Source organism: Pongo abelii, chromosome 18 (genome assembly GCF_028885655.2).
Source record: "Pongo abelii isolate AG06213 chromosome 18, NHGRI_mPonAbe1-v2.0_pri, whole genome shotgun sequence".
NCBI lineage: Eukaryota > Metazoa > Chordata > Mammalia > Primates > Hominidae > Pongo > Pongo abelii.
Window position 1 is genome coordinate 17,759,880 of NC_072003.2, and position 25,975 is coordinate 17,785,854.

The following is a 25,975-nucleotide window of genomic DNA, read 5'->3' on the forward strand; positions in this document are numbered from 1 at the left end:
ATGCAAACAAAAATTAGCTGGGTGTGGTGGCCTGCATGTGTAGTCCCAGCTCCTTGGGAGGCTGAGGTGGGAGGATCGCTTGAGGCCGGGAGGCGGAGGCTGCAGTAAGCAGAGATCACGCCACTGCAGTCTAGCCTGGGTGACAGAGCGAGACCCTGTCTCAAAAAAAAAAAAAGTTAGGCCAGGCGTGATGGCTCACGCTTGTAATCCCCAGCACTTGGGAGGCCAAAGTGGGGGGATCGCCTGGAAAATTAATCAGAAAACTCACCTCTAGAAATCTCAATGAGAAGCAGACTACAGTCTCAGAAGTATATTCTCAAACTCAAAGCCAGGAGGTTTGAGACCAGTCTGGGCAACACAGCAAGACTGTTTCTATAAAACATAAAAAAAATTAGCCAGGGGTGGTGGTGTGCACCTGTAGCCCCAGCTACTTGGGAGGCTGAGGCAGGAAGATGGCTTGAGCCCAGGAAGATGAGGCTGCAGTGAGCTATGATCGCACCACTGCACTCCAGCCTGGGTGATACAGCAAAACCCTGTCTCGTAGAAAGAAAAAACAAAAATTAATTTTTTTTTTTTTGAGAAAGTCTCATTCCGTTGCCCAGACTGGAGTGCAGTGGTGCAATCTTGGCTCACTGCAACCTCCGCTTCCTGAGTTCAAGTGACTCTTGTGCCTCAGCCACCCAAGTAGCTGGGACTACAGGCATCCGCCACCATTTCCGGCTAATTTTCGCATTTTTCATAGAGATAGGGTTTCACCATGTTGCCCAGTTTGGTCTTGTGAACTCCTGGCCTCAAGTGATCCACCCACCTCTGCCTCCCAAAGTGCTGGGATTACAGGTGTGAGCCACGTCACTGCACCTGGCCTAAAAATCCACGTGTAAAGGTCTGAAAGTTATGTGCACGCCCTGGAAAATATTAATTTCCTGTCACGTGCCTGCTACAAACCCATCAAATTCCTATGGCTTGGGGCCCAGAGAGATGGTAGTCACACACCTTGCAGAATTCCTGAATCTGAAAGCTGCCCCTTTTTTCTTCTGAGACAAGGTCTCGCTTCATCGCCCAGGCTGGAGTGCAGTGGCTGGGAACACGGCTCACTGAGGCCTCAACCTCCTGAGCTCAATTGATCCGCTGGCCTCAGTCTCCCAAAGTGCTGGAATTACAAGTGTGAGCCACTGCGCCTGGCCCTGATTTTCTTTAAGGCAAGAAAATTAATGACTCTGTTAGAGGTCAGATCTGCACTGTCCCATCGGGTAGCTGGTTTCTGGAACATAGTCTGGCTAGAAGTTAGTGCCAGTTTCTCAAAGGTTCTACAGATTTAAAAAGAAAAAAAAAGGGCTGGTTGCAGTGGCTCACGCCTGTAATCCCAGCACTTTGGGAGGCCGAGGTGGGTGGATCACAAGGTCAGGAAAGGAAGACCATCCTAACACGGTGAAACCCCATCTCTACTAAAAATACAAAAAAATTAGCTGGGCATAGTGGCACATGCCTGTAATCCCAGCTACTCAGGGGGCTGAGGCAGGAGAATTGCTTGGACCTGGGAGGCAGAGGTTGCAGTGAGCTGAGATCGTGCCACTGCACTCCAGCCTAGGCAACAGAGCAAGACTCCATCTCAAAAAAAAAAAAAAAAATCTTCAGGGGAAGCAGAGCCGTGATTGATGCTCAATTCCCCAAATAAGGGCTTTATTTTTATTTAATTAATTAACTTTTTGATATGGAGTCTTGCTGTCACCCAGGCTGCTGTGCAGAGGCACAATTTTGGCTCACTGCAATCTCTGCCTCCAGGGTTCAAGTGATTCTCCTTCTTCAGCCTCCTGAGTAGCTGGGACTATAGGCACATGCTACCATGCCTGGCTCATTTTTCTATTTTTTTTTTTTGGTAGAGATGGGGTTTTACCAATGTTGCCCAGACTGGTTTTGAACTCCTGACCTCAAGTGATCCACCTGCCTTGGCCTCCCAGACTGCCGGGATTACAGGCGAGTGTCACCACACCTGGCCCAAATAAGGGCTTTATACAGGACATTCTCACAGTGTAACCATGAGTAGCAGCTGTAGAATCAAATGATAAAAATGATCTTCTTGGCCAGGCATGGTACCCACACCTGTCGTCGCAGCACTTGGGAGGATGAAGGGTGAGGATCGCTTGAAGCTCAGAGTTTGAGACCAAACTTGGCAACATGGCAAAACCCTGTCTCTAGAAAAAATACAAAAAATTAGCCGAGCATGGTGGCACGCACCTGTACTCCCAGCTACTCGGGGAACTGAAGTGGGAGGATCGTTCGAGCTGGGAGGCAGAGGGTGAGCCATGATCCTGCCATCATCGTATTCTAGCCTGGGTGACAGAGTGAGACCCTGTCTCACAAAACAAGACCCTCTCTCTAGCCCTTTGTTCAAGCCACAAGACACCACCCTAATGCTGCCTGCAGGGAGCAGAGGAGAGGATAAGGTTTGCTGAAATAATCCTGTAATTTAAAAAAGACACATGGCTGTGGGCTGGGGGCGAGTGTCTCTTGCCTGGGGCAGGCAGGTTCTCCCTGCCAGCGAGAGGTTTATTAGAAGGTACTGACCCCTTATCACCCAAAGGCACGCTGGTGCTGCTTGGCCGTCTCTCACCGCCATCTCTGTTCTTGCTGCTCCGCCCAGAGGCTGGGCCACCTGTTCGGTTTGGGGACTGATCGTACACGAGGTTCCGGCAGGAAGCGAGTTTGGACTCCAGTGCCTGGACAGAAATACACTTTTATCTCTCAAGTTATATGCAAGGACTATTCTGTCTTACCAGAGCCCGTACAGAAGAACGAACCCCAGACAGTGGTTCTCAAACTGTTGTGCACCGGAATTCCAAGGTGGGATCCCAAGAGGAATCCAACGTATATGCCAGTCTCAGAACCAAGCACCTTAAGTATTTGGGAGCTGGCTGGGCACAATGGCTCACACCTATAATCCCAGCACTCTGGGAGGCCAAGGCAGGAGGATGGCTTGATGTCAGGAGTTTCAGCCCAGCCTGGGCCACAAAGTAAGATCCCATCTCAGTTAATTTTTTTTACTTTTTTAGACAAGGTCTCACTGTGTCACCCAGGCTGGAGCGTACTGGTGAGATCACAGCTCACTGCAGCCTCAACCTCCCAGGCTCAACCAATCCCTCCCATCTCAGCCTCCTGAGCAGCTGGGATTATAGGCGTCCGCAATCATGCCCAGCTAATAAAAAAAATTTTTTAATGCAAAAATTTTTTTAATTACAAAAAATTTTAAAAAATGTTTGGGAGCTTCCTGGAAAAAGATCACAGCTCACTGCAGCCTCGACCTCCCAGGCTCAAGCAATCTCCCCACCTCAGCCTCCTGAATAGCTAGGACTATGCACAATCATGCTCGGCTAAAAAAAAAAAAAAAAAAAAAAAAAAAAAATTTCTTTTTTAATTACAAAAAATTTTTTTAAATGGGAGCTTTCTGGAAAAATCACTAACCTACCAATTATCCAACTCCGCTTGTAGGAAGTAAGAAATCCACTTCTGGAATCCTTCACTCTTTGGTTTACCTGTTAAACCTCTGCAGAATGGCAGAAAGTTTGATAAGGACTTGGTCTGGCTACAACAGACCCTTAGGAAACCAAAAGGACACTGACAGTACCCCAGGCTTCTCTATAATCCAACTAGGCTAAATATTGAAACACAGACCTGTTTCTAGAATAGCGAACCAGACAGCCAAAAACCAGAAGTAAAAACAAAAGAAATGAGTTGCAAGCTTCTATTAAGTTGTAGCTATGAATACACTGTGTACAGTGACAACCTGGTAGGAGTTAAATTATGTGGCCTTCTAGGCATCATTTTTAAAAATAAACTACAAAGAATACCTATGTTTTTACTTAAGCACAAAAGGATCCCTCCCTGTAATTAACATAAAAGCTGAAAGGCCAAGTTCTTTGCCCTAGGCTTTCAAGACTTTTTTTTTTTTTTTTTTTTTTGAGACCAAGTCTCACTCTGTCACCCAGTGGTGCGATCTCAGCTCACTGCAACCTCTGCCTCCCGGATTCAAACAATTTTCCTGCATAAGCCTCTCAAGTAGCTGGGATCACAGGTGCCCACCACCATTCCTGGCTAATTTTTGTATTTTTAGTAGAGATGGGGTTTCACCATGTTGGCCAGGCTGGTCTGGAATTCCTGACCTCAGCTGATCCACCCAACTCGGTCTCCCAAAGTGTCAAGTGTCAAGATTCTCTTAAACCCCAAGAAACAAACCAAAAAAAAAAAAAAAGGTGGCAGTTTTTTTTCTCTTCTGAGACAACGTCGTGCTGTCACCCAGGATGGAGTGCAGTGTTGGAATCTCAGCTCACTCAGCCTCAACCTCCCAGGCTCAAGCAATCCTCCCAACCTCTCGGCCTCCTGAGTAGCTGGGACCACCAGTGTGCACCACCAGGCCTGGCTAATTTTTGCATTCTTGTAGAGGCCAAGTCGGGGCAGGGGGTTTCACCATGTTGCCCGGGCTGGTGTCAAACTCCTGAGCTCAAGTCATCCTCCCACCTTGGCCTCCCAAAGCACTGGGATTAGAGGTATGAGCCACTGCACCCGGCCAAAAGAATAGGCAGTTTCCAAGTGCTCCTCAGTTTTTTCCAGTTAAGGAAAAAACACAGATATCACCCTAATTTCCCAAATTTCCTAGAGGAAAAACGGTAAAAGGAAAGAGACATACATACGGTTCAGAGCAGGGCTTGGAGTCAGAACTCTGAGTGTCCGGGAGTGACTCCCACAGGAAGCTCTAATGATTCCCAGGGATGCTAAAGGAGCAGCCACACCTAAAACTCACCACGTTGCTATGAAAGGGGCCGGACACATTGGCTCATGCCTGTAATCCCAGAACTCTGGGAGGCCAACCTGGGAGGATCACTTGAGGCCAGGAGTTTAAGACCAGCCTGGGCAACACAGCCATACCCACATTACTACAAAAAATCAAAGTATCAGCCAGGCATGGTGGCGTATACCTGTGGTCCAAGCTCCTCGGGAAGCTAAGGTGATAGGATCGCTTGAGCCCAGGAGTTCGAGGCTGCAGTGAGTTGTGATCATACCACTACACTCCAGCCTGGGCAACAGAGCAGACCCTGTCTCTAAAAAAAAGAAAAAAAGAAGAGAGGGAAGGAACTAGATCAACCCGCCTTCATACATCCTGAAAGACAGGCAGGAAGGCACCAAACGCCAGGAAAGTGTGGTCTTACCCCGACTTTCCGCAGTAGGTCTCCCACAATGTTGAGGGCTGATATCCGGGCCGCAGGTGTGAGGGGGGTCCCCCCGGTGGAGTCGTCCAGGCCTGGGTGTGCAAAGGGAAGAGCATGTAACTCACCAACCTATAGTCATGTCTGTGCGTTAACATCTCTAGATCCAAAACCACAGGACGGGAGGGACGCTGATGCCTTTCCTCGGATCCCAAAAGCTACCCTATTTCTCTCTGTAGTTAACCGCATCACACACCCAAGGCCCATATGACAACCATTTTTTCAAGTCCTTGTGATGACTGCAACAAATACTTATTTTTACATGTTAGTCTTTTAAAAAAAAAAAAAAAATTTTTTTTTTTTTTTTTTTTAAGATGTTGTCTTGCTCTGTCCACCAGACTGGAGTGCAATGATGTGATCTCAGCTCACTGCAACCTCCGCCACTCAGGTTCAAGCGATTCTCCTGCCTTGGCCTCTTGAGTAGCTGGGATTACAGCCATGTGCCACCACACCCGGCTAATTTTTGTATTTTTAGTAGAGACAGAGTTTCATCAGGTTGTCCAGGCTGGTCTTGAACTCCTGACCTCAAATGATCTGCCCGCCTTGGCCTCCAAAAGTGCTGGGATTACGAGCGTAAGCCACGATGCCTGGCCTTTTAAAAAATTTTTTTTAATAGACACAGGGTCTCACTATGTTGCCCAGGCTGATCATGAACTCCTGGTTTCAAGCGATCTTCCCACCTTGGCCACCCAAAGAGCTGGTATTTACAGGCATGAGCCACCGTGCCCCAGCCACGTTAGTCTTTTCAAACAAACTCAAAACAAATCCTTTTGAAATTGTAGAAAATCCATATAGTTAATTAACATAATGGCATCTGTGATAGATACAAGAACTATAGACAGGATGATCCAGCTTTACAAGGGTCCGGCTCTGCAGAGCCTCTCTTCTCCAAGTGGGGTCCATGCACCAGCAGCACATGAGAACTGTTAGAAATACAGAATCTCTCGGCCAGGCATGGTAGCTCATACATGTAATCCCAGTGCTTTCAGAGGCCAAGGCAGGTCAGTCAGCTGAGGTCAGGAGTTCAAGACCAGCCTGGCCAACATGGCAAAATCTTGTCTCTACTAAAAATACAAAATTAGCAGGGCATGGTAACAGGTGCCTGTAATCCCAGCTACTCGGGAGGCTGAGGCATGAGAATCGCTTGAATCCAGGAGGCAGAGGATGCAGTGAGCCAAGATCAATGCCACTGCACTCCAGCCTGGCCGACAGAGAAAGACTTTGTCTCAAAAAAAAAAAATTTCAGGCCCCACCCAAGACCCACTTCATCTGAGGTACATTCTACCAAGATCCGCAGGTAAGCTACATGCATATTAAAGTGTGGAAACATAGCCAGGCATGGAGTTGCATGCCTCTAGTCCCAGCTACTCAGGAGGCTGAGGCAGGAGGATCACTGGAGCCCAGGAGTTGGAGGCTGCAGTGAGCTATGATTGCACCACTGCACTCCAGCCTGGGCCACAGACCAAGACTGTGTCTCTAAAAAAAAAAAATGAAATAAAGTATGCAAAATGGCTCTAGACTGGGGCAAGGTACAGTGACTCATACCTGTTATACCACCACTTTCAGAGGCTGAGGCAGGCGGATCACCTGAGGTCAGGAGTTTGAGACCAACCCGGCCAACAAGGTGAAACCCCATCTCTACTAAAAATACAAGATTAGCCAGGCATGGTGGTGGGCACCTGTAATCCAAGCTTACTTGGGAGGCTGAGGCAAGAGAATCACTTGAACTCGGGAGGAGGGGGTTGCAGTGAGCCAAGATCGCACCACTGCACTCCAGCCTGGGCAACAGAGCAAAACTCCATCTCAACAAAACTAAACAAAAGGGCTCTGCACCGGGATTCTAGAAGTCTCACTGGTCTCTTCATGCCCAGGGGACAAGCTAAGGGATAAGGCAGTAGATGGTAGGGTAAGCCCTGGAGCCTGCCTGCCTGGGTCTGAAACCCAAACCATCTGCCATTCAATTGCTTCATGACTCTGCTTAACTCAGGGCCTCGCTTTCATCAAACGGGGACAGCACCTGCATCCTGGGCCCGAAGTGAAGGCTGCAGGGTGGCCATCACACACTGAGCACCCCTTAAATGTCTGTTATTAATATCTGCTGTAAAAGGCCTGATTGGAAGCTGTTGGCAGAGAGGCTGGGGTGAGAACTCAGATTTTTTTTTTCTGCCCACACAGCACAGGTTACACTGAGTCTAGCTCTCAGTGGATATGTATTACCAAACCCACAGAATGCTTTTTACTTTTTTGTATTTCATCAGTGACATTTCAAATTTGGGAGGTTTTATATTCAAAAAGAGGATTTTTGGCCAGATGCAGTGGCTCACACCTGTAATCCCAGCACTTTGGGATCAGCCGAGGTGGGCGGATCACTTGAGTCCAGGAATTTGATACCAGCCTGGGCGACATGGCAAGACCGTGTCTCCACCTAAAATACAAAAGTTAGCCAGGTGTGGTGGTACGTGCCTTTAGTCCCAGCTACTCCAGAGGATGAGGTGGGAGAATGACTTGAGCCCAGGATGCAGAGGTTGCAGTGAGCCAAGATCACGTCACTGCACTCCAGCCTGGGCAACAGAGTGAGATCCTGTCTCAAAAAAAAACCAGCAAAAAAAGAGGATTTCTGGCTTTGAAGAATGGAAAAAGCTGCACATGAAGGACCATTCCTTGTAGCTGCAGAGTGGCAGCCACCCCTTCTGGGTGGGGTTTCCATTTCATCAGACTCCACTACTGCCTCACACCCACTCCTCACTGATCTCAATGCCCATCCCCAAGAACATCCCAGTCTACTCTCTGCTCAAAGCCTGAGAGGAAATCAGGCTCTAAGCCTGGTGCAAATCATCACACCCCCAGGATCCACCCCAGATTCTTACCCAGAAACGCTTTGTGAACCGAGAAAATCCTCCAATTCCTACTCCCCTTACCACGTCTGAAGCTCCCAGGTGTGTTTAAACTTGAGCTGGGTCCTCGGTGAGCGATGGGCGTGGACGGCACGGAGCCCGTGGCCTGCACAGCTGTGTCTGTCCTCTCAGCTTCCACTGAGCTGGGCATGGGGGTCCTGGGTTTCTCCTGCTTCTGCTGCACGGCCAGTTCCTGCCGCAAATCTGTGCCAGAAAAAGGATTCAGGAATTCAAGTCCTCAGCCAGGCGCAGTGGCTCATGTTTATAATGCCAGCACTTTGGGAGGCCAAGGCAGGTGGATCGTCTGAAGTCAGGAGTTCAAGACCAGCCTGACCAACATAGTGAAACCTCATCTCTATTGAAAATACAAAAATTAGCTCGGCATGATGGCGGGCACCTGTAATCTCAGCTACTCAGGGGGATGAGGCACGAGAATCATTTGAACCTGGGAGGCCAGGGTGCCAGTGAGCTGAGATTGCTCCAGCGCACTCCAGTCTGGGTGACAAGAGCAAGACTCCGTCTCAAAAAACAAAGAGAGAATTTAAGTCCTTGCTTAGGGTTAGTGGGGTGCAGGGAGAGAGGTTCAACAGTAGATACCGGTCAGAAAAAAGACCTACTGGGGTGAAAGACTCCAGGTAGAAACCCCAAACAAAGGGAAACCCACAGGACCTTGCCTAGCAGACTTGGAACTCTACAGGATTTTTCTCTTGACTAACAAAATGGTTTCAGATTTTTAAAAAGCTGTGACAGTGACACACTAATGCTTTTATTATTGAAAAAACAATTCCAACATACCAGTGTATTTAGAATACTAAATCAAAGTATGCCCAGGAGCAGTGGCTCATGCCTGTAATCCCAGCACTTTGGGAGGCTGAGGTGTGAGAATCACATTAATCCAGGAGGTTGAGGCTGCAGTGAGCCATGATCATGCCACTTCAGCCTGGGCGAGACTGAGACCTCTGGCTCCAAAAAAAAAAAAAAAAAAAAAAAGAAGAAAAGAAAAGGAAAAAAAAAGAAAAGAAAAAGGCCAGATGCACTGGCTCATGCCTATAATCCCAGCACTCTGAGAGGTCGAGGTGGGAGGATTGCTTGAGGTCAGGAATTTTGAGGCCAACATGGCAAAACCCCATCTCTATTAAAAATACAAAAAATTAGCCATGCATGGTGGTGAGCACCTGTAGTCCCAGCTGCTTGGGAGGCTGAGGCAGGACAATCACTTGAGACTGGGGGACAAGCAGTGAGTGCAGTGAGCTGAGATCATGCCACTGCACTCCAGCCTGTGTGACAGAGCAAGACTGTCTCAAAAATAAATACAGTATGCTTTCCAGATTATCCCCAAACGCTCCTCCTCACTCATAATCACCGTAACATGTGGGAGAGCTTTTCAACCATTGTTCTCTGAATTTTTTTTTTTTTTTTTTTTTTTTTTTTTAAGATGGAGTTTCACTCTGTTGCCCAGGCTTAAGTGCAGTGGCACAGTCTCAGCTCAATGCAACCTCTGCCTCCCGGGTTCAAGTGATTCTCCTGCCTCAGTCTCCCAAGTAGCTGGCATTATAGGCATGCACCACCACGCCTGGCTAATTTTTGTATTTTTAGTAGAGACAGGGTTTCACCATGTTGTCCAGGCTGGTCTCGAACTCCTGACCTCAGGTGATCCACCCACCTTGGCCTCCCAAAGTGCTGGGATAACAGGCGTGAGCCACTGCGCCCGGCCGTTCTCTCCATTTTCAAACATAAACTTTATACATATGTATGTATCTACTGAGCATAAAACAAGAAAATTTTTTATTAAGCATTACTGGAAACATACAATATGTTGTCCTGTGTATGACTTACTCCCCACTTCAGTGTTATGTCTTGGCAATGTTTTTTGTTTTAGAGACAGGGTCTGACTCAGTCACCCAGGCTGGGGTGCGGTGGCACAATCATAGCTCAATGTAACCTTGAGCTCCTGGGCTCAAGTCATCCTCCCACTTCAGCCTCCTAAGTAGCTGGGACTACAGGCATATGCCACCAGGCCTAGCTAGTTTTTACACTTTTCATTTTTGTAGAGATGGGGTCTCACTACATTGTCCAGGCTCATCTTGAACTCCTAGGCTCAAGCAATCCTCTTGCATCCGTCTCTCAAAGCACTGAGATTACAGGCATCAGCCACCATGCCTAGCCTTGGCAATCTTTCTACCACAACATTTCTATCTATTGTTCATTTTAACCATTAACATTTCACAAAATAAATCTATGTACTTCATTTAACCACTTCATTACTGATGGGCATCTAGGAACAACTACTTTATTAAACTTAAGAATTTTTACTTTTTATCCCCCACCTACTGGTTACACATTAGAAAGCAAATCAACGTTATAAATAATTAATTGGGCCAGTAACAGTGACTTACTCCTATAATCCCAGCACTTTGGGAGGCCGAGGCAGGCAGATCACCTGGGGTCAGGAGTTCAAGACCAGCCTGGCTAACATGGTGAAACCCCATCTCTATTAAAAATATAAAAATTAGCCAGGCATGGTGGCACACACCTGTAGTCCCAGCTACTCAGGAGGCTGAAGCAGGAGAATCGCTGAACCTGGGAGGCAGAGGTTGCAGTGAGCAGAGATAGCACCACTGCACTCTAGCCTGGACAACAGAGCAAGACGCTATCTCAAAAAAAAAAAAAAAAAAAAAAAAAAAAAAGGTAAAAACAACTTGGACAATCCACTAATGAATGTCTTTTTTTTTTTTTTTTGAGACAAGAGTCTCACTCTGTCACCCAGGCTGGAGTGCAATGGTGTAATTTTGGCTCACTGCAACCTCCACCTCCCAGGTTCAAGCAATTCTCATGCCTCAGCCTCCTGAGCAGCTGGGATTACAGGCACCCACCACCATGCCCTAATGTTTTCTATTTTTAGTAGAGATGGGGTTTCTCTATGTTGTCCGGGCTGGTCTCGAACTGAGCTCAGGTGATCCGCCTGCCTCAGCCTCCCAAAGTGCTGGGATTACAGGTGTGAACCACTGTGCCTGGCCAAATGCCTCATTACAGTTTCAACATTCTACCTCTGGAAGTGCCAACTGCCAAAGAGCAAATGCTAATGAGGTTTCAAAGTTTTAGCCAAATATATTGGTTGCCATCAAGTCACAAAAATAATAGGCTAGCTGGCAATTCCACCAGAAATTTCTCCCCACAGCATCTTTTCTTAAGAGACAGGGTCTCATTCTGTCACCCAGGCTGGAGTGCACTGGTGCCATCATAGCTCACTGCAGACTCCACCTCCTGGGCTCAAGCAATCATCCCACCTTGGCTTCCTGAGTAGCTGGGATTACAGGCACATGCCATCACACCCAGCTAATCTTTAAATGTTTTTGTAAAGATGGAGTCCCACTATGCTGCCCAGGCTGGTCTCGAACTCCTGGGCTCAAGAGATCCTCGGCCTCCCAAAGTGCTGGGATTACAGATGTGAGCCACTGTGCCAGATCTCCCCACAAAACTCCTCTGTTCCTACTGAGCATCAGGGTAGTTTGCTGTGTTTGTGAATTACAGACCAGGAAGCATCCTTCTGGAAATAAATTCTGCTGCCCAGAGGCAGAACCCAATACAAGGACTTCATCTGTGAACCCCAAAGCTATTTCTCTAAATACCCACAAGGGGCCCTTACAGGGCTGCATGTTCTCAGCTCCAGCCAGGGCCCAAGGCAAGAGTCTGCCCAGTACAGTCCCACACCCTCTGATTAGACAGCCTGGGTGCAGAGCAGGGTACGGGGTCCCTGTAAAGATAATGCTGGGAGAGCTTGTGGGACAAGATGTTGCTCAGGTAGGGACAGGGGACCATGCTGGTGAAGACACCAAGGCCTCCTGACCTCTGGCTTCATCCTTCAGTCTCTGAACAGATTCCAGGAGATTCTCTTTTTCATCAAGTTCACTTTCCAGGAAGGCATTTCTTTCAATGGCCTGATTCAAGCGCTGCTCAAAGTCTTCGAGAGACATGATCGTGGCGCTGGGGAAGAGAAAAGCAGAGTTACCCAAGACGACAAACCGCAGCATCCCTCCAGCGCCCTGGATCCAGGAGGTGTGAAGGGTCAGACACACCTGGGCACAAGTCCCAGCCCCAAACTTCCTAGATGCCACAGAGCGGGCCAAGTCCCTTAACCTCCTGGGGCATGGGCTCTTCACCCACAGAATGGGACTCATCATAGCTCATGGGGTGCACGAGGCTGTCATGAGGATTAAATAAGATGCTACCCACATAGCACTCAGCAATAAGCCAAAGCCCTATCAGGACTGCATGTGGCATTTGGTGGTTTGAGAAGAGCAGTAAGCTCTATCTTCTCCTGCAAGCTCACAATGCCAACCAGCATTAAAAATAACCTAATATGACTGGGCATGGTGGCTCATGCCCGTAATCCCAGCACTTTGGGAGGCCGAGGCAGGTGGATGACCTGAGATCAGGAGTTCAAGACCAGCCTGGCCAGCTTGGGCAAATGGCAAAATCCTGTCTCTACTAGAAATACAAAAATTAGCCAGTTGTAGTGTAATCCCAGCTACTTGGGAGGCTGAGGTGGGAGAACTGCCAGGAAGCAGAGGTTGTAGTGAGCCGAGATTGCGCCACTCCAGCCTAGACAACAAAGTGAGACTCTGTCTGAAAATAATAATAACCTAATAAACACATATAATAACATGATTTTTTAAGACACAGGGTTTTGCTGTGTCTCTCAGGCCGAAGTGCAGTGGTACAATCACAGCTCACTGCAATCTCAAACTCTTGGGCTCAAGCGATCCTCCCGCCTCAGCCTCCTGAGTTACTGAGATTACAGGCATAAGGCATTGTGCCGGGCATAAGATGCATTTAAGCAGGTAGAAGAGATCATATTTAACCTCTCAGTGGAAGTTCAAAATGCCCAGTACCAGCCCAGCTGCGCTGCTCACAACCCCTTCTTGTGAAGGGCATCGACACTGTGGTAAAGGCACTGCCAAGTACTATAAGAAAACAATCTGTTTTAATTCTGGGAAAACCACTTTCTCTGCACCTCAGTTTTCTCTCATGCAAAGCAAGGGTAGTAATAGTACCTTCATGCAGGGTTGTGGTGGGGGAGGGGTGGCAAGAAGTCATACAGGCCGGGCACGGTGGCTCACGCCTGTAATCCCAGCACTTTGGGGGGGCGAGGCGGGCAGATCACTTGAGGTCAGGAGTTCAAGACCAGCCTGGCCAACGTGGTGAAACCTCATCTCTATTAAAAATACAAAAATTAGCAGGGCATGATGGTGCACACATGTAGTCCCAGCTGCTCGGGAGGGTGAGGCAGGAGAATCGCTGGAACCCAGAAGGTGAATGTGGCAGTGAGCCGAGATCATGCCACTGCACTCCAGCTTGGGCAACAGAGTGAGAATGTTTCCCAAAAAAAAAAAAAATTTCCTACAGGAAGCACACAACAGATGTTTTACACATAAGCACACATCTATAAATGTCAGCAATTTTTATTATTGACCCTGTGTCTGTCCCCAGACCTTACACATCCTGCTAACTGTATCCCACAGTGGTTAGAAGCACGTGTTTGGAGAGGAACCCAGGAGTTAACACCCAGCTCCTCCTCTACCTAGAACTCACTGAGTATCATTGGGGAACTTGATCTTCTTCATCCTCAGTTCCTTCAATCACCAAATTAATAACTGCACTGATTAATGGCTGCATCAGTTCATTTAGTCAATATATTCTACTATGTTTAGATGGAGTCATACAAGTACCTACCCTCACAGGGTCTTTAGAAGTAGCGGATGGGATAAAGTTACCACAGTACCGATTAAAAACAACAAAGGGACAGGCACAGTGGTTCATGCCTATAATCCCAGCACTTTGGGAGGCCGAGGTGGGACGACCGCTTGAGGCCCAGGGTTCAAGACCAGCCTGGGTAATATAGAGAGACCGTGTCTCTACAAAAAGTAAAAAAATTAGCCATGCATGATGCGTGCCTGTAGTCCCAGCTACTCGGAGGCTGAGGTAGGAGGATGCTTGAGCCCAGGAATTCAAGAGTACAGTAAGCCATGACTATGCCACTGCACTCCAGCCTGGGTAACAGTGCCAGACCCTGTCTCGAAAAACAAAAACAAAAAACACACTACTACCAACAACAAAGGGATAATACTTTGGAGTACAATACCAGAAACAGTTAAAACAACCCTAAGGTTGACATATCAAACAAAAAAGATAAAATAGTCACATAATATGTAGAGTACAGAATGCTTGCAGAAATGCAGACATACTGAGTATATAAAGAGGAAGACCCAATATCATGCAGAAATTAATTCTCCACAAGTTAAACTGATAAATTTAACATCGTCTTAATAGGTTCCTACTGGGGGAATAAATCGCACGAATGTGAAAGATCTTGTGACAATGAAACAAGAATGATCAGAATAACTCTGTAAAAGAGATCAGGGAACTAGCTCTACCAGAGTCAGAACACACTACTATAAAGCCTCAACAATGAAGAATCGTATGCTACTGGTTGTAAGAACAAAGAAATCAAAGGTCCAGAAATAGACAAGAGTTTAATTTATAATAAAGGTGGCATCACAGGTCCTTGGTAAAAAGATAGCAGGTTCAGTTCTAGTTTTAGGGACCACTGGCTACCTACCAGGAAAAAATTATTAGATTCGTACCTCATACTGTACCCTAACACAAACCCCGACTGAATCGGAAATTTTAACAAACTCATTATTTGGTCAAAATCTAGTTTGCTTCTGGAATGCTAGGGAACTGGGAACCAGCTTCAGTGGCTTTTTTTTTTTTTTAGATGGAGTTTCACTCTTGTCACCCAGGCTGGAGTGCAATGGTGCTCACCCAGGCGGAGTGCAACTTCCGCCTCCCAGGTTCAAATGATTCTTCTGCCTCAGCCTCCCAAGTAGCTGGGATTACAGGCACGTGCCACCACATCCTGCTAATTTTTGTATTTTTAGTAGAGACAGCATCCCACCATGTTGGCCACGCTGGTCTCGAACTCCCGACCTCAGGTGATGTACCCACTTCTGCCTCCCAAAGTGCTGGGACTATAGGTGTGGGCCACCACGCCTGGCCCTTCAGTGGCATTTCTGAATTTCCCTGCAACTTCGACACCCTGGGTTTAAGTCATCCTTTCACCCTCCTTTTTTTTTTTTTTTTTTTTTTTGAGATGAAGTCTCACTCTGTTGCCGAGGCTGGAGCACAACGGCACCATCTCAGCTCATTGCAACCTCCGCCTCTCGGGTTCAAGCGATTCTCCTGCCTCAGCCTGTCGAGTAGCTGGGATTACAGGTGCCTGCCACCATGGCTGGCTGATTTTTGCATTTTTAGTAGAGACAGGGTTTCACCATCTTTGTCAGGCTGGTCTCCAACTCCTAACCTCAGGTGATCCGCCTGCCTCGGCCTCCTACAGTGCTGGGATTACAGGCGTGAGCTAATGTGCCCGGCGATTCTTTCACCTTCTTACCTCAACCTCCCGAGTAGTTGTGACCACAGGCACAAACTACCATACCCGGCTAGTTTTTATATTTGTTTCTAGAGATGGGAGTCTATGTTGCCCAGGATGGTCTCAAACTCCTAGGCTCAAGCAATCCTCAAGCCTCGGCCTCCCAAAGTACTAAGATGACAGATGACAGGCGTGAGCTATCTCACCTGGCGTATTTTACTTTGAAATAAAGGTCAGCATGCTAGTTGTAACTGGAGTGAAAATTGCTTTATGTATTTTATATGGTGAAATTCTGTCAACTAACGTATAAAAGCATATTTAGTGCCTGTAATCCCAGCACTTTGGGAGGCTGAGGCAGGTGGATCACAAAGTCAGGAGATCGAGACCATCTTGGCTAACACGGTGAGACCCCATCTCTACTAAAAATACAAAAAAATTAGCCGGGCGTGGTAGCGGGTGCCTGTTGTCTCAGGTACTCAGGAGGCTGAGGCAGGAGAATGGAGTGAACCTGGGAGGCGGAGCTTGCAGTGAGCCAAGATTGTACCAATGCACTCCAGCCTGGGCAACAGAGCTAGACTCTGTCTTAAAAAAAAAAAAAAAAAACAGCATATTTAGTATAACAGCAAAATATTGCAATAATTTGTGACTATGAAAGCTGTTAATTTCATGTAGTTATTGAGAACCTGAAAATACTTAAATAGGGAAACAGATTTTCAGTAAATATAAATATTAAGAGATACACTGGTTAGATAACTAAGAACATATCCTTTTTGAGCCAAAAAATCTTTAAAACTCCATGGAATTAGCTGGGCACAGTGGCTCATGCCTGTAATCCCAACACTTTGGCAATGGGAAGATTGTTTTGAGTCCAAGAGTTTGAGACCAGCCTGGGAAACACAGTGTGACCCCATCTCTTTAAAAAAAAATTTTAAGTTGGATTGGGTGTGAGAACTAACGGCTATACTCCCAGCACTTTGGGAGGCCGAGGCGGGTGGATCGCTTGAGGTCAGGACCATGGTGAGACCCCCATCTCTAAGAAAAATAGAAAAATTAGCCGGGCATAATGGCGCATGCATGTAGTCCCAGCTACTTGAGAGGCTGAGGCAGGAAAATCGCTTGAACCTGGGAGGCAGAGGCTGCAGTGAGCTGAGATCACACCACTGCACTCCAGCCTGGGCTACAGAGCGAGACTGTGTCTCAAAAATACGTAAATAAAATAAAATGAAAAATCTATGAAAAGAGTAAAACTAGATTAAATCTATTTGAATTTTTGTAAAACTTTTTGGCATCTTAGTACTCATATGAAACAAAGTAACCTTTAGGAAATGTATTTAATTTTTAGTTACTTCCAATTAGGTCCTGCACACTTTTCAAGGTTATTCTTATACAAAGTGCCTCTCCTCAGTTAAAACTGAGTAGTTTCGCTTTAGGGACGTATAGAAGAAAGACCATGAGAGCAATCAAACAGCTGATGGTGCTGAGAAACTCTCGTTCTTGGAGAAGACTGTCAAACGTTCTAAATATAACTATTAAACTTGCACTAAATTGTAACATTTTCAAGTCTTTAAAATAAAGCTTTGCAGCCTGGGCAACATGGAGAAACTCGGTCTTTACAAAGAATACCCACAAATTAGCCAGTCATGGTGGCACACGACTATAGTCCCAGCTACTGGGGAGGCTGAGGTGATCATGCCACTGCACTCCAGCAGGGGCGACAGAGAGAGACCTTGTCTCAAAACATAAATACATAAAACTTTGGTGCCCTAGAACTTTATTGATTCTATAATGGTGAACTGGGCTTCTACTTCCTCTGATTTTTAACACTAAACTATTCAGCATTTGGCCAAATTGTATTAACGAGAACAATGCATGTTTAGTACAAAAATAAAAATAGAAAAGGAAGAAAAAACAAAAATACTACAAGAAAACACAGGATAATTGCTTTATAAACCCTGGAGTGCACAAGGCCCTTCTAACTATGACTAATAAATCTGACTACAAAAAAATCAAATACCAGCCTGGCCAACATGGTGAAACCCCATCTCTGCTAAAAATACAAAAATTAGCCAGGCATGGCGGTGGGTGCCTGTAATCCCAGCTACTCGGGAGGCTGAGGCAGGAGAATCGCTTGAGCCTGGAAGGCGGACGTTACAGTGAGCTGAGATCGTGCACGTGCACTCCAGCCTGGGCCATAGGGCAAGACTCTGACTCAAAACAAAACAAATCAGTAACTCTGTACAATAAAATATACATCAGACAAAGCTGGAAACAAATGACAAACTCCCAATACTGTCCATTCATGTCACAGACAAAGATATAAAAATCTCCTAGAAATCGTGGGGGAAAAAAACAACGAACAACCCAATTTTAAAATATGCCAAAGGCTGGGCACAGTGGCTCACGCCTATAATCCCAGCACTTTGGGAGGCCGAGGTGGGCAGATCATCTGAGGTCAGGAGTTCAAGATCAGCCTGACCAACATGGCGAAACCTCATCTCTACTAAAAATACAAAATTACCTGGGCGTGGTGGTGCATGCCTGTAATCCTAGCTACTGGGAAGGCTCAGGCAGGAGAATCGCTTGAACTTGGGAGGCGGAGGTTGCGGTGAGCTGAAATCGTGCCACAGCACTCCAGCCTGGGCAACAAGAGCAAAAGTCCGTCTCAAAAAAAAAACAAAAACAAAAACAAAAACAAATAAAAATAGGCCAAAGTCAGCTGGAAATGGTGGCTCATGCCTGTAATCCCAGCACTTGGGGAGGCCAAGGCGGGCAGATCATCTGAGGTCAGGAGTTCAAGATCAGCCTCACCAACATAGTGAAACCCCTTCTCTACTAAAAATACAAAAATTAGCCATGCATGGTGGCAGGCACCTGTAATCCCAGCTACTCGGGAGGCTGATACAGGAGAATTGCTTGAACCCAGGAGGCGGAGGTTGTAGTGAGCTAAGATCACGCCACTGCACTCCAGCCTGGGCGACACAGCAATACTCCATCTCAAAAAAATAAAGGCTAGCCGGGCGCAGTGGCTCACACCTGTAATCCCAGCACTTTGGGAGGCCGAGGCGGGCGGATCACGAGGTCAGGAGTTTGAGGCCAGCCTGACCAACATGGTGAAACCTCACCTCTACTAAAAATACAAAAATTAGCTGGGCGTGGTGGCACCCACCTGTAATCCCAGCTACTCAAGAGGGTGAGGCAGGAGAATTGCTTGAACCTGGGAGGCAGATGTTGCAGTGAACCACGATCACGCCACTGCACCCTAGCCTGGGTGACAGAGTGAGACTCAGTCTAAAGAAAAAAAATATATATATATATACGCACACATATATACACACACACACATATATACACATACATATACACACACATATACATACATATACACACACACATATATATATGCACACCAAGATCAAGAGAGTTCCTGAAGAAGGAAGTCAAACAGCTCTTAAGCACATGACAATGAACTCAGAAATGCACTTATTTCTCACCTTTTCAATTAGCAGAAGTCCAAAGTTTGAAAGCCACTCTTTTAGTGAAGCTATTTGGAAAACAGGGACTCATATACATAGCTATTGAGAATGCAAACTTGTACAACCATATAAATAACTAAGCAATATCTACCAAAATGACACATGCATATATCCTCTGACCTAGCAATTTCACTTCTGGGAATTTAGCCTACAGATATCCATCGTGCAAGGCTGTTCACTACCGCAACGCTTATCACTGCAAAAGAACAGAAATACAACAGATATCCATCCATAGGGGACTAAATTACTATGGTATTATTCAATACCAACCATACAATAGAATACTATGTATTTGGGAAAAAAAACAAAAACAAAAACAAAGAATGTTCTGTCCTAATAAGAAACAATCTTCAAGCTCTATTGTTATGTGAAAAAGCAAGATGTACAACAGCGTGTGTAGAATGCTCTTCTGAGGAAGAAAAAAAAGTGGGGGGGGGTGATGTCTTTTTATTTGCTTGAATTATTAAAGAAACGCCTACCCCTTTGTATATTATTTTTGAACCATGTGGATGTAATACTACCCTCTTTGGGTAGACTGCGTAATTGGCCCTGATTCTTCACCCCTCCCTGTGTCCACACCCTTGCCATGGCCCCATTGTGGGTAGAAAGTACTTTCCCACCCTCTGACTTCGCTTGGTCATTTGACTTGCTTTGATCAGTGATATAGGGGTGGAAATGATGGTATGCCAGTGGCTTGCCAGAAATCAGAATGTGGCTTTACATATGAAATCTATAGTATCTTATGCTATTGTATGTGAAGCCAGAGTAATCAAGTCATCAAGTCATGACGGTACTGGGATCGTAATTCACAAATTGTACACTGGATGAAAATAGAGAATCCAGAATTAGATCCCAGAATATATGTGAGTTTAACATGAGAGCTCAGTTCAATTTAGTGGAAAAAGACTGTTTGGCTGGGCTTGGTCACTCACACCTGTAATCCCAGCACTTCGGGAGGCCAAGGCGGGCAGACCAAGCCCAGGACTTTGAGACCAGCCTGTGCAACATGGAGAAACCCTGTATCTACAAAAAATACACAAATTAGCCAGGTGTGGTGGCACATGCCTATAGTCCCAGCTACCCAGGAGGCTGAGGTGGGAGAATCACTTGCCCCAGGAGGTCAAGGCTCCAGTGAGCTGTAACTGCACCATGGCACTCTACTCTGGGCAATGGAGTGAGACCCAGTCTCAAAAAAAAAAAAAAAAAAAAAAAGGCAGTGTTTAATAGTGCTGGCACAACTGGGCTATCCACCTAAATAAAATTAAACTTGTATCTTATACTAGATACAAAAATAAATTTACTGCAGACTAAGGAATAAGGATACAAAAAATTAAACAATTAAAAAATATTGCAAAAAAAAAACAACAAAAACACATCAACAATCAAGAACCAAGGAGACTTCCCTGGTGAAGTCTGCAAACCTAGAAGGTATTTAAAAAAAGACATAACTGATGACCTAAAAATGAAAAATATATGTATAAAAAATTTTTTTTCAAAAGAGAAAAAAGGAAATATTTGTATGGAAAATGATACAATAGACAAAGTCAACAAACAAAAGATTACTATGGAAAAAATTATTTTCAATGCAAGAGAAAAGATTAGTAATAAAAATACACAAAGGGCCAGGCACAGTGGCTCATGCCTGTAATCTCAGCTTTGGGAAGCTGAGGCAGGTGGATCACTTGAGGTCAGGAGTTCGAGACCAGCCTCTCCAACATGGAAAAACTCCTTCTCTACTAAAAATACAAAAATTAGCCAGGCACGGTGGGGGGTGCCTGTTATCCCAGCTACTTGGGAGGCTGAGGCAGGAGAATCACTTGAAGCAGGAAGGCAGTGGTTGCGGTGACCTGAGATCACACCACTGAACTCCAGCTCCAGCCTGGGAGACACAGCGAGACTCCATCTCAAAAAATATACATATGCAAAGAACTCCTACAGATTGACAAGAAAGGAATGTCCACTTCTGGTAATGACAAGGAAACATGTATCAGATCAAACCTCGTATAAATTCTGAGTAAAATGTTTACAACAATGATCTGAGTGCACTGGCAGGAACTGGAAAACAACGCTTAGAAAAACAGAACAAGACTGGGTGAAGTCTGCATCTTTACAAGATTTTTGCCTAAAGCTCCAGGGATAGAAATCTATCACCATGGGGCCCCCCACATTCTGAATATAGTATCTTCCCACATCTCTGGCCTCCCCCGAACCACACGTGCACAGAGCAGACACAAAGCAGCCCAGTTACGGCTAAAAAAAGCAAAGAGATTTCAGCTACTGCCCATTAAAGGGGAGACAGAATTTGGGCTGTAAGCTCAGCCAAGTAAACCACCTAAGAAAATCAAATAAATCAAGAACATAAAAGAATTCATCATCTCTGGCTGGGTATGGTGGCTCAAGCCCGTAATCCCACCACTTTGGGAGACCGAGGCAGGTGGATCACCTCAGGTCAGGAGTTTGAGACCAGATTGGCCAACATGGCGAAATTCCATCTCTACTAAAAATACAAAAATTAGCCGGGTGTGGTAACGCACACCTGTAATTCCAGCTACTCTGGAGGTTGAGGGAGGAGAATCACTTGAATCTGGGAGATGGAAGTTGCAGTGAGCAGAGATCGCACCACTGCACTCCAGCCTGGGTGACAGAGCAAGACTGTCTTAAAAAAAAAAAACAAAAACAAACTAATAGTCTGTGGGAAACACCACTCACACTGGCTACAATACAACCCCAAAGTTATTGAACATGTGGAGTATAAAGAAAATGTGACCCAGATGTTGTAAAACTGCACAAAAGGACCTCAAAGCCGCTCTTACAACTATGCTCAAGGATGTCGAGAAACCTCAAGAGAACAGAAATTATAAAAGAACAAACACAAATCCTACATCTAAAAATACAATATATTGAAAATTCAACATTTCATCTGCTTTAATGGCAGACTGGAGAGAGAAGAGGGCATCTATCAACTTGAAACTGGATAAACAGAAATTATTCAATTTGAAGAACAAAGACAAAAAAAAAAATTAGGGAAAAGAAAACTGAAGAGAGCCTTAGGAACCTGCCTGACAATATAAAAAGGTTATGTGTATAGATGGTGTCCCAGACGGACATGAGAAAAAGAATGGGGCAGAAAAAAACTCTTTGAGGAGGCCGGGTGCAGTGGCTCATGCCAGTAATTCCAGAACTTTGGGAGGCTGAGGCAGGAGGATCACTTGATCCCAGGAGTTTGAGGCTGCAATGCACTATGACACCACTGCCCTCCAGCCTGGGTAACAGAGCAAGACCCTGTCTCTAAAAATAAATAAAAAAGAAAAAACATCTGTGCTTTTGTTTTGTTATTTTTGTTTGTTTTTGAGATGGAGTCTCGCTCTGTCGCCCAGGCTGGAGTGCAGTGGCGCGATCTCGGCTCACTGCACGCTCCGCCTTCCCGGTTCACATCATTCTCCTGCCTCAGTCTCCCGAGTAGCTGGGACTACAGGCGCCCGCCACCACGCCCGGCTAATTTTTTGTACTTTTAGTAGAGACGGGTTTTCACCGTGTTAGCCAGCATGGTCTCGATCTCCTGATCTCGTGATCCGCCCGCCTCGGCCTCCAAAAGTGCTGGGATTACAGGCGTGAGCCACCGTGCCCGGCCACATCTGCGCATTTCGCTGCATATAATTCATATATAAATTTTTTAAAAGCAAGTGTTCTTATCCAAAAAAACTGCTTGGCTCAGAGTTATTCTTCTGTAAATGTTAGTCATTATCATTCTGCTAAACCACAGAACATCAGTTTAGGAATCACTGGGCTGGGCGCAGTGGCTCACACCCGTAATCACAGCACTTTGGAGGCTGAGGAGTTTGAGACCAGCCTGGCCAACATGGGAAGACCCCATCTCTACTAAAGATACAAAAATTAGGCAGGTGTGGTGGCACGTGCCTGTAATTCCAGCTACTCAGAAGCCTGAGGCATGAGAATTGCTTGAACCCAGGAGGCAGGGGTTGTAGTGAGCCGTAATCATGCCACTGTACTCCAGCCTGGCGACAGAGACTCTCCGTCTCAGAAAAACAAAAACAAAACAAAACCAAACCTGTGCTTTGAACAAGCTTCCTTCCCACTAGGGGCTCAGCACAGGCTTGGTGTTCTGTCTGGAATGTTCTTGTCTCACACCCCTCCTGGGATCATGGCTACTCATTCCTCTGGTCTTAGCCTAAATAGCATTTCCCCTGGTAAGGCTCGCCTGACGCTCCCAGGCCAACAGCCAAATTAATATATCCTATTACACACCCCCACAGCACCCTGGGCTGCCAGCCTTGCTGCTGTAATGAAATTACACTTCTTCGACTATTGTCCATTTCCCCCAGGGCACTAAAAGCCAGAAGGGCACCGGCTTTGTTCTGCTCATTGCTCAGTTCCCTATACTCAGCACAGGGCCTGGTACCCAGCTGCTGGGGACAAAAAGCAGAGAGGAGAATCTCCCACTCGTGCCTTCCCCTTCCCCCCATACCGCTTGGCTCTTTCCAGGTCGTCGTTTGCTTGCTCCAGCTCTCTGATATATTTCTGCAATTGGTCTTTAATGGCTTTGGTCTGCGCGAGGTCATCCTCCAAGGCTGAGATCTGCCGGTAGCCTTCAGAGTGCTGCACTTCAAACTTCTCCTGAAGGACAACACAGACACTGAGTGAATGACTTAAGACTTCTGAGAAGGCTAGATGCAGTAGCACACGTCCACCTGGAGTCACAGCTACTTGGGAGGCTAAACTGGGAGGACTGCCCGAGCCCAGGAGTTAGAGGCTGCAGTGAGCTATGACCGTAACACTCCACTCTAGCCTGGGCAACACAGCAAGACTCCGTGTCTTTTTTTTTTTTTTTTTTTCTTTTGAGGCCGAGTCTCACTGTTGCCCAGGCTTGAGTGCAGTGGCGAGATCTTGGCTCACTGCAACCTCTGCCTCCCAGGTTCAAGCAATTCTCCTGCCTCAGCCTCCTGAGTGGCTGGGAATACAGCCACCTACCAACAATACTGTCTAATTTTTATATTTTTAGTAGAGATCGGCTTTCACCACGTTGGCCAGGCTGGTCTTGAACTCCTGACACCTCAAGTGATCTGCACGCCTCGGCCTCCCAAAGTGCTGGGATTACAGGTGTGAGCCACTGCGCCTGGCCTGACCCTGTCTCTTTATCAAACTACTCCTCCCACCACACGCCCTGGGTGGGGCTCCAGGCTTTCTGTCCCACTCTCCCACCACAATCGGGAGACAAGCCAGGCTCAGTCAACAGAACCTTCTCTCCAAAGAGCTGACTCTTAGGCAAGTGATGTAACGTGGTGGGAACAGGCAGGTGTCATTCAAAGCAGGCACAATGTACCAACTGTTTTAATTATGTCCTCAGTGCCTCTGCCCCGAGCACCTTGAATCTTGCCTACTCTCAACAGGGTTGAGATTCCTATAGCCCCCAACATTCTTCAGACAAATCATTCTACCCAAGGTGTCCACAGCCAAAGAAAGCCACGTAAACCTCTCCAAGCCTCATCCACAGGGCAACATGGGCCTCCTTCACACACATTATCAGTGTATTACAAAGAAAGTCACCAGCCCAGCCCACAGAGTGAGACCTAGCCTCTACAAAAAAAAAAAACTAGCAGGGCATGGTGGCTCTCCCCTGTAGTCCTAGCTACTCAGGAGGCTGAGGTGGGAGGACCATTTGAGCCTAAGAGGTCGAAGCTGCAGTGGGCTGGGAAGGCACCACTGCACTCCGGCCTGGGCAACTCCCTGCTGCCTCAAAAATAAATAATGACGTTCACTGTTTGTGCCCACAACAATGGGAGGGCAGCATGAACTTGGTTTTAAAACAGTTGGCCATTCTGAATTTTTGATCCAGGACTCCCCGTTGTGACATGGAGAAAAAAGGAACAGTTTGATCTCTAGGTTATTTAAAAAACATAAAGACAGGCCGGGCGCAGTGTCTCACACCTGTAATCTCAGCACTTTGGGAGGCTGAGGCGGGCGGATCACCTGAGGTCAGAAGTTTGAAACCTGCCTGGAAAACATGGTGAAACCCGGTCTCTACTAAAAATACAAAAAAATTAGCCAGGCGTGGTGGTGCGTGCCTATAATCCCAGCTACTCAGAAGGCTGAGGCAGGAGAATCACTTGAACACGGGAGGCGCAGGTTGCACCACTGCACTCCAGCCCAGGCAATAACAGCGAGACTCCGTCTCAAAAAAAAAAAAAAAAACCCAGAAAAGCAAAGAAAGAAATAAAGAAAAAGAAGGAGGGAGAAAAGGAGGGGATAAAATGGGGGAGGGAGAGAGAGGAGAGGAAGGGAGGGAGAGGGAAGGAAAGGGAGAAAGAAAGATCTATGTTAATTACCAAAGGAACAGTCCAGCTGACTTCTCAATGATTCCGTTGTCAGCTGCAGCAATAACATCCATTACATACCCGTGCCACCTCCAGGCTAAGTACACCACCTATGTTGTCTCATTAATCCCACTTCGGAGACATGAACACTGAGGCTCAGTTACCTAACTAGCCCAGAATCAATTAGTAGCAAATGACTGAGCCAAGATCAAACCCCAGCCTCCTGACCAAGTGTCCTTAAGCAATTATGCTAAGCAGCCCCAAACCATTTCAATCCAGAGCACCTGCCCACTCCCGTGCTCTCTTGATTCTGTTCCAGCTCCACTTCCAAATTACTTTCTTTCGCCAAACACCCAGAGCCAGGTGTGGTGCCTCGTGCCTAGAATCCCAGCACTTTCAGGTGGCAGAGGCAGGCGGATTGCTTGAGCCCAGGAGTTCTCGACCAGCCTGGGCAAGACTGCCACTACAAAAAATTTGAAAACAGCCAGGTGTGGTGGCATGCACCTGTAGTTCTAGCTACTTGGGAGGG

At 46.5% G+C, this 25,975-nt stretch overlaps 1 protein-coding gene across 16 annotated transcripts in view; it reads right to left on the reverse strand.

Moving 5' to 3' along the window:
• Window positions 1-25,975, reverse strand: part of NDE1 (nudE neurodevelopment protein 1) — a 92,408-nt gene that overhangs the window by 34,653 nt on the left and 31,780 nt on the right. For 9 of the 16 annotated variants that reach the window (XM_054533529.1, XM_054533533.1, XM_054533536.2 and 6 more), the window contains exons 4-8: window positions 23,601-23,749; window positions 12,000-12,136; window positions 8,177-8,356; window positions 5,202-5,293; window positions 2,566-2,717 (exon numbers count right to left, since the gene is read on the reverse strand). In XM_054533529.1, coding sequence (XP_054389504.1) covers window positions 2,566-2,717; window positions 5,202-5,293; window positions 8,177-8,356; window positions 12,000-12,136; window positions 23,601-23,749 — 710 coding nt within the window. Of the gene's footprint in view, window positions 1-268; window positions 373-1,852; window positions 2,193-2,565; window positions 2,718-5,201; window positions 5,294-8,176; window positions 8,357-11,999; window positions 12,137-23,600; window positions 23,750-25,975 lie in introns of those variants that run through there. The other 7 variants (XM_054533522.1, XM_054533531.1, XM_063717610.1 and 4 more) reach the window with 3 other exon arrangements.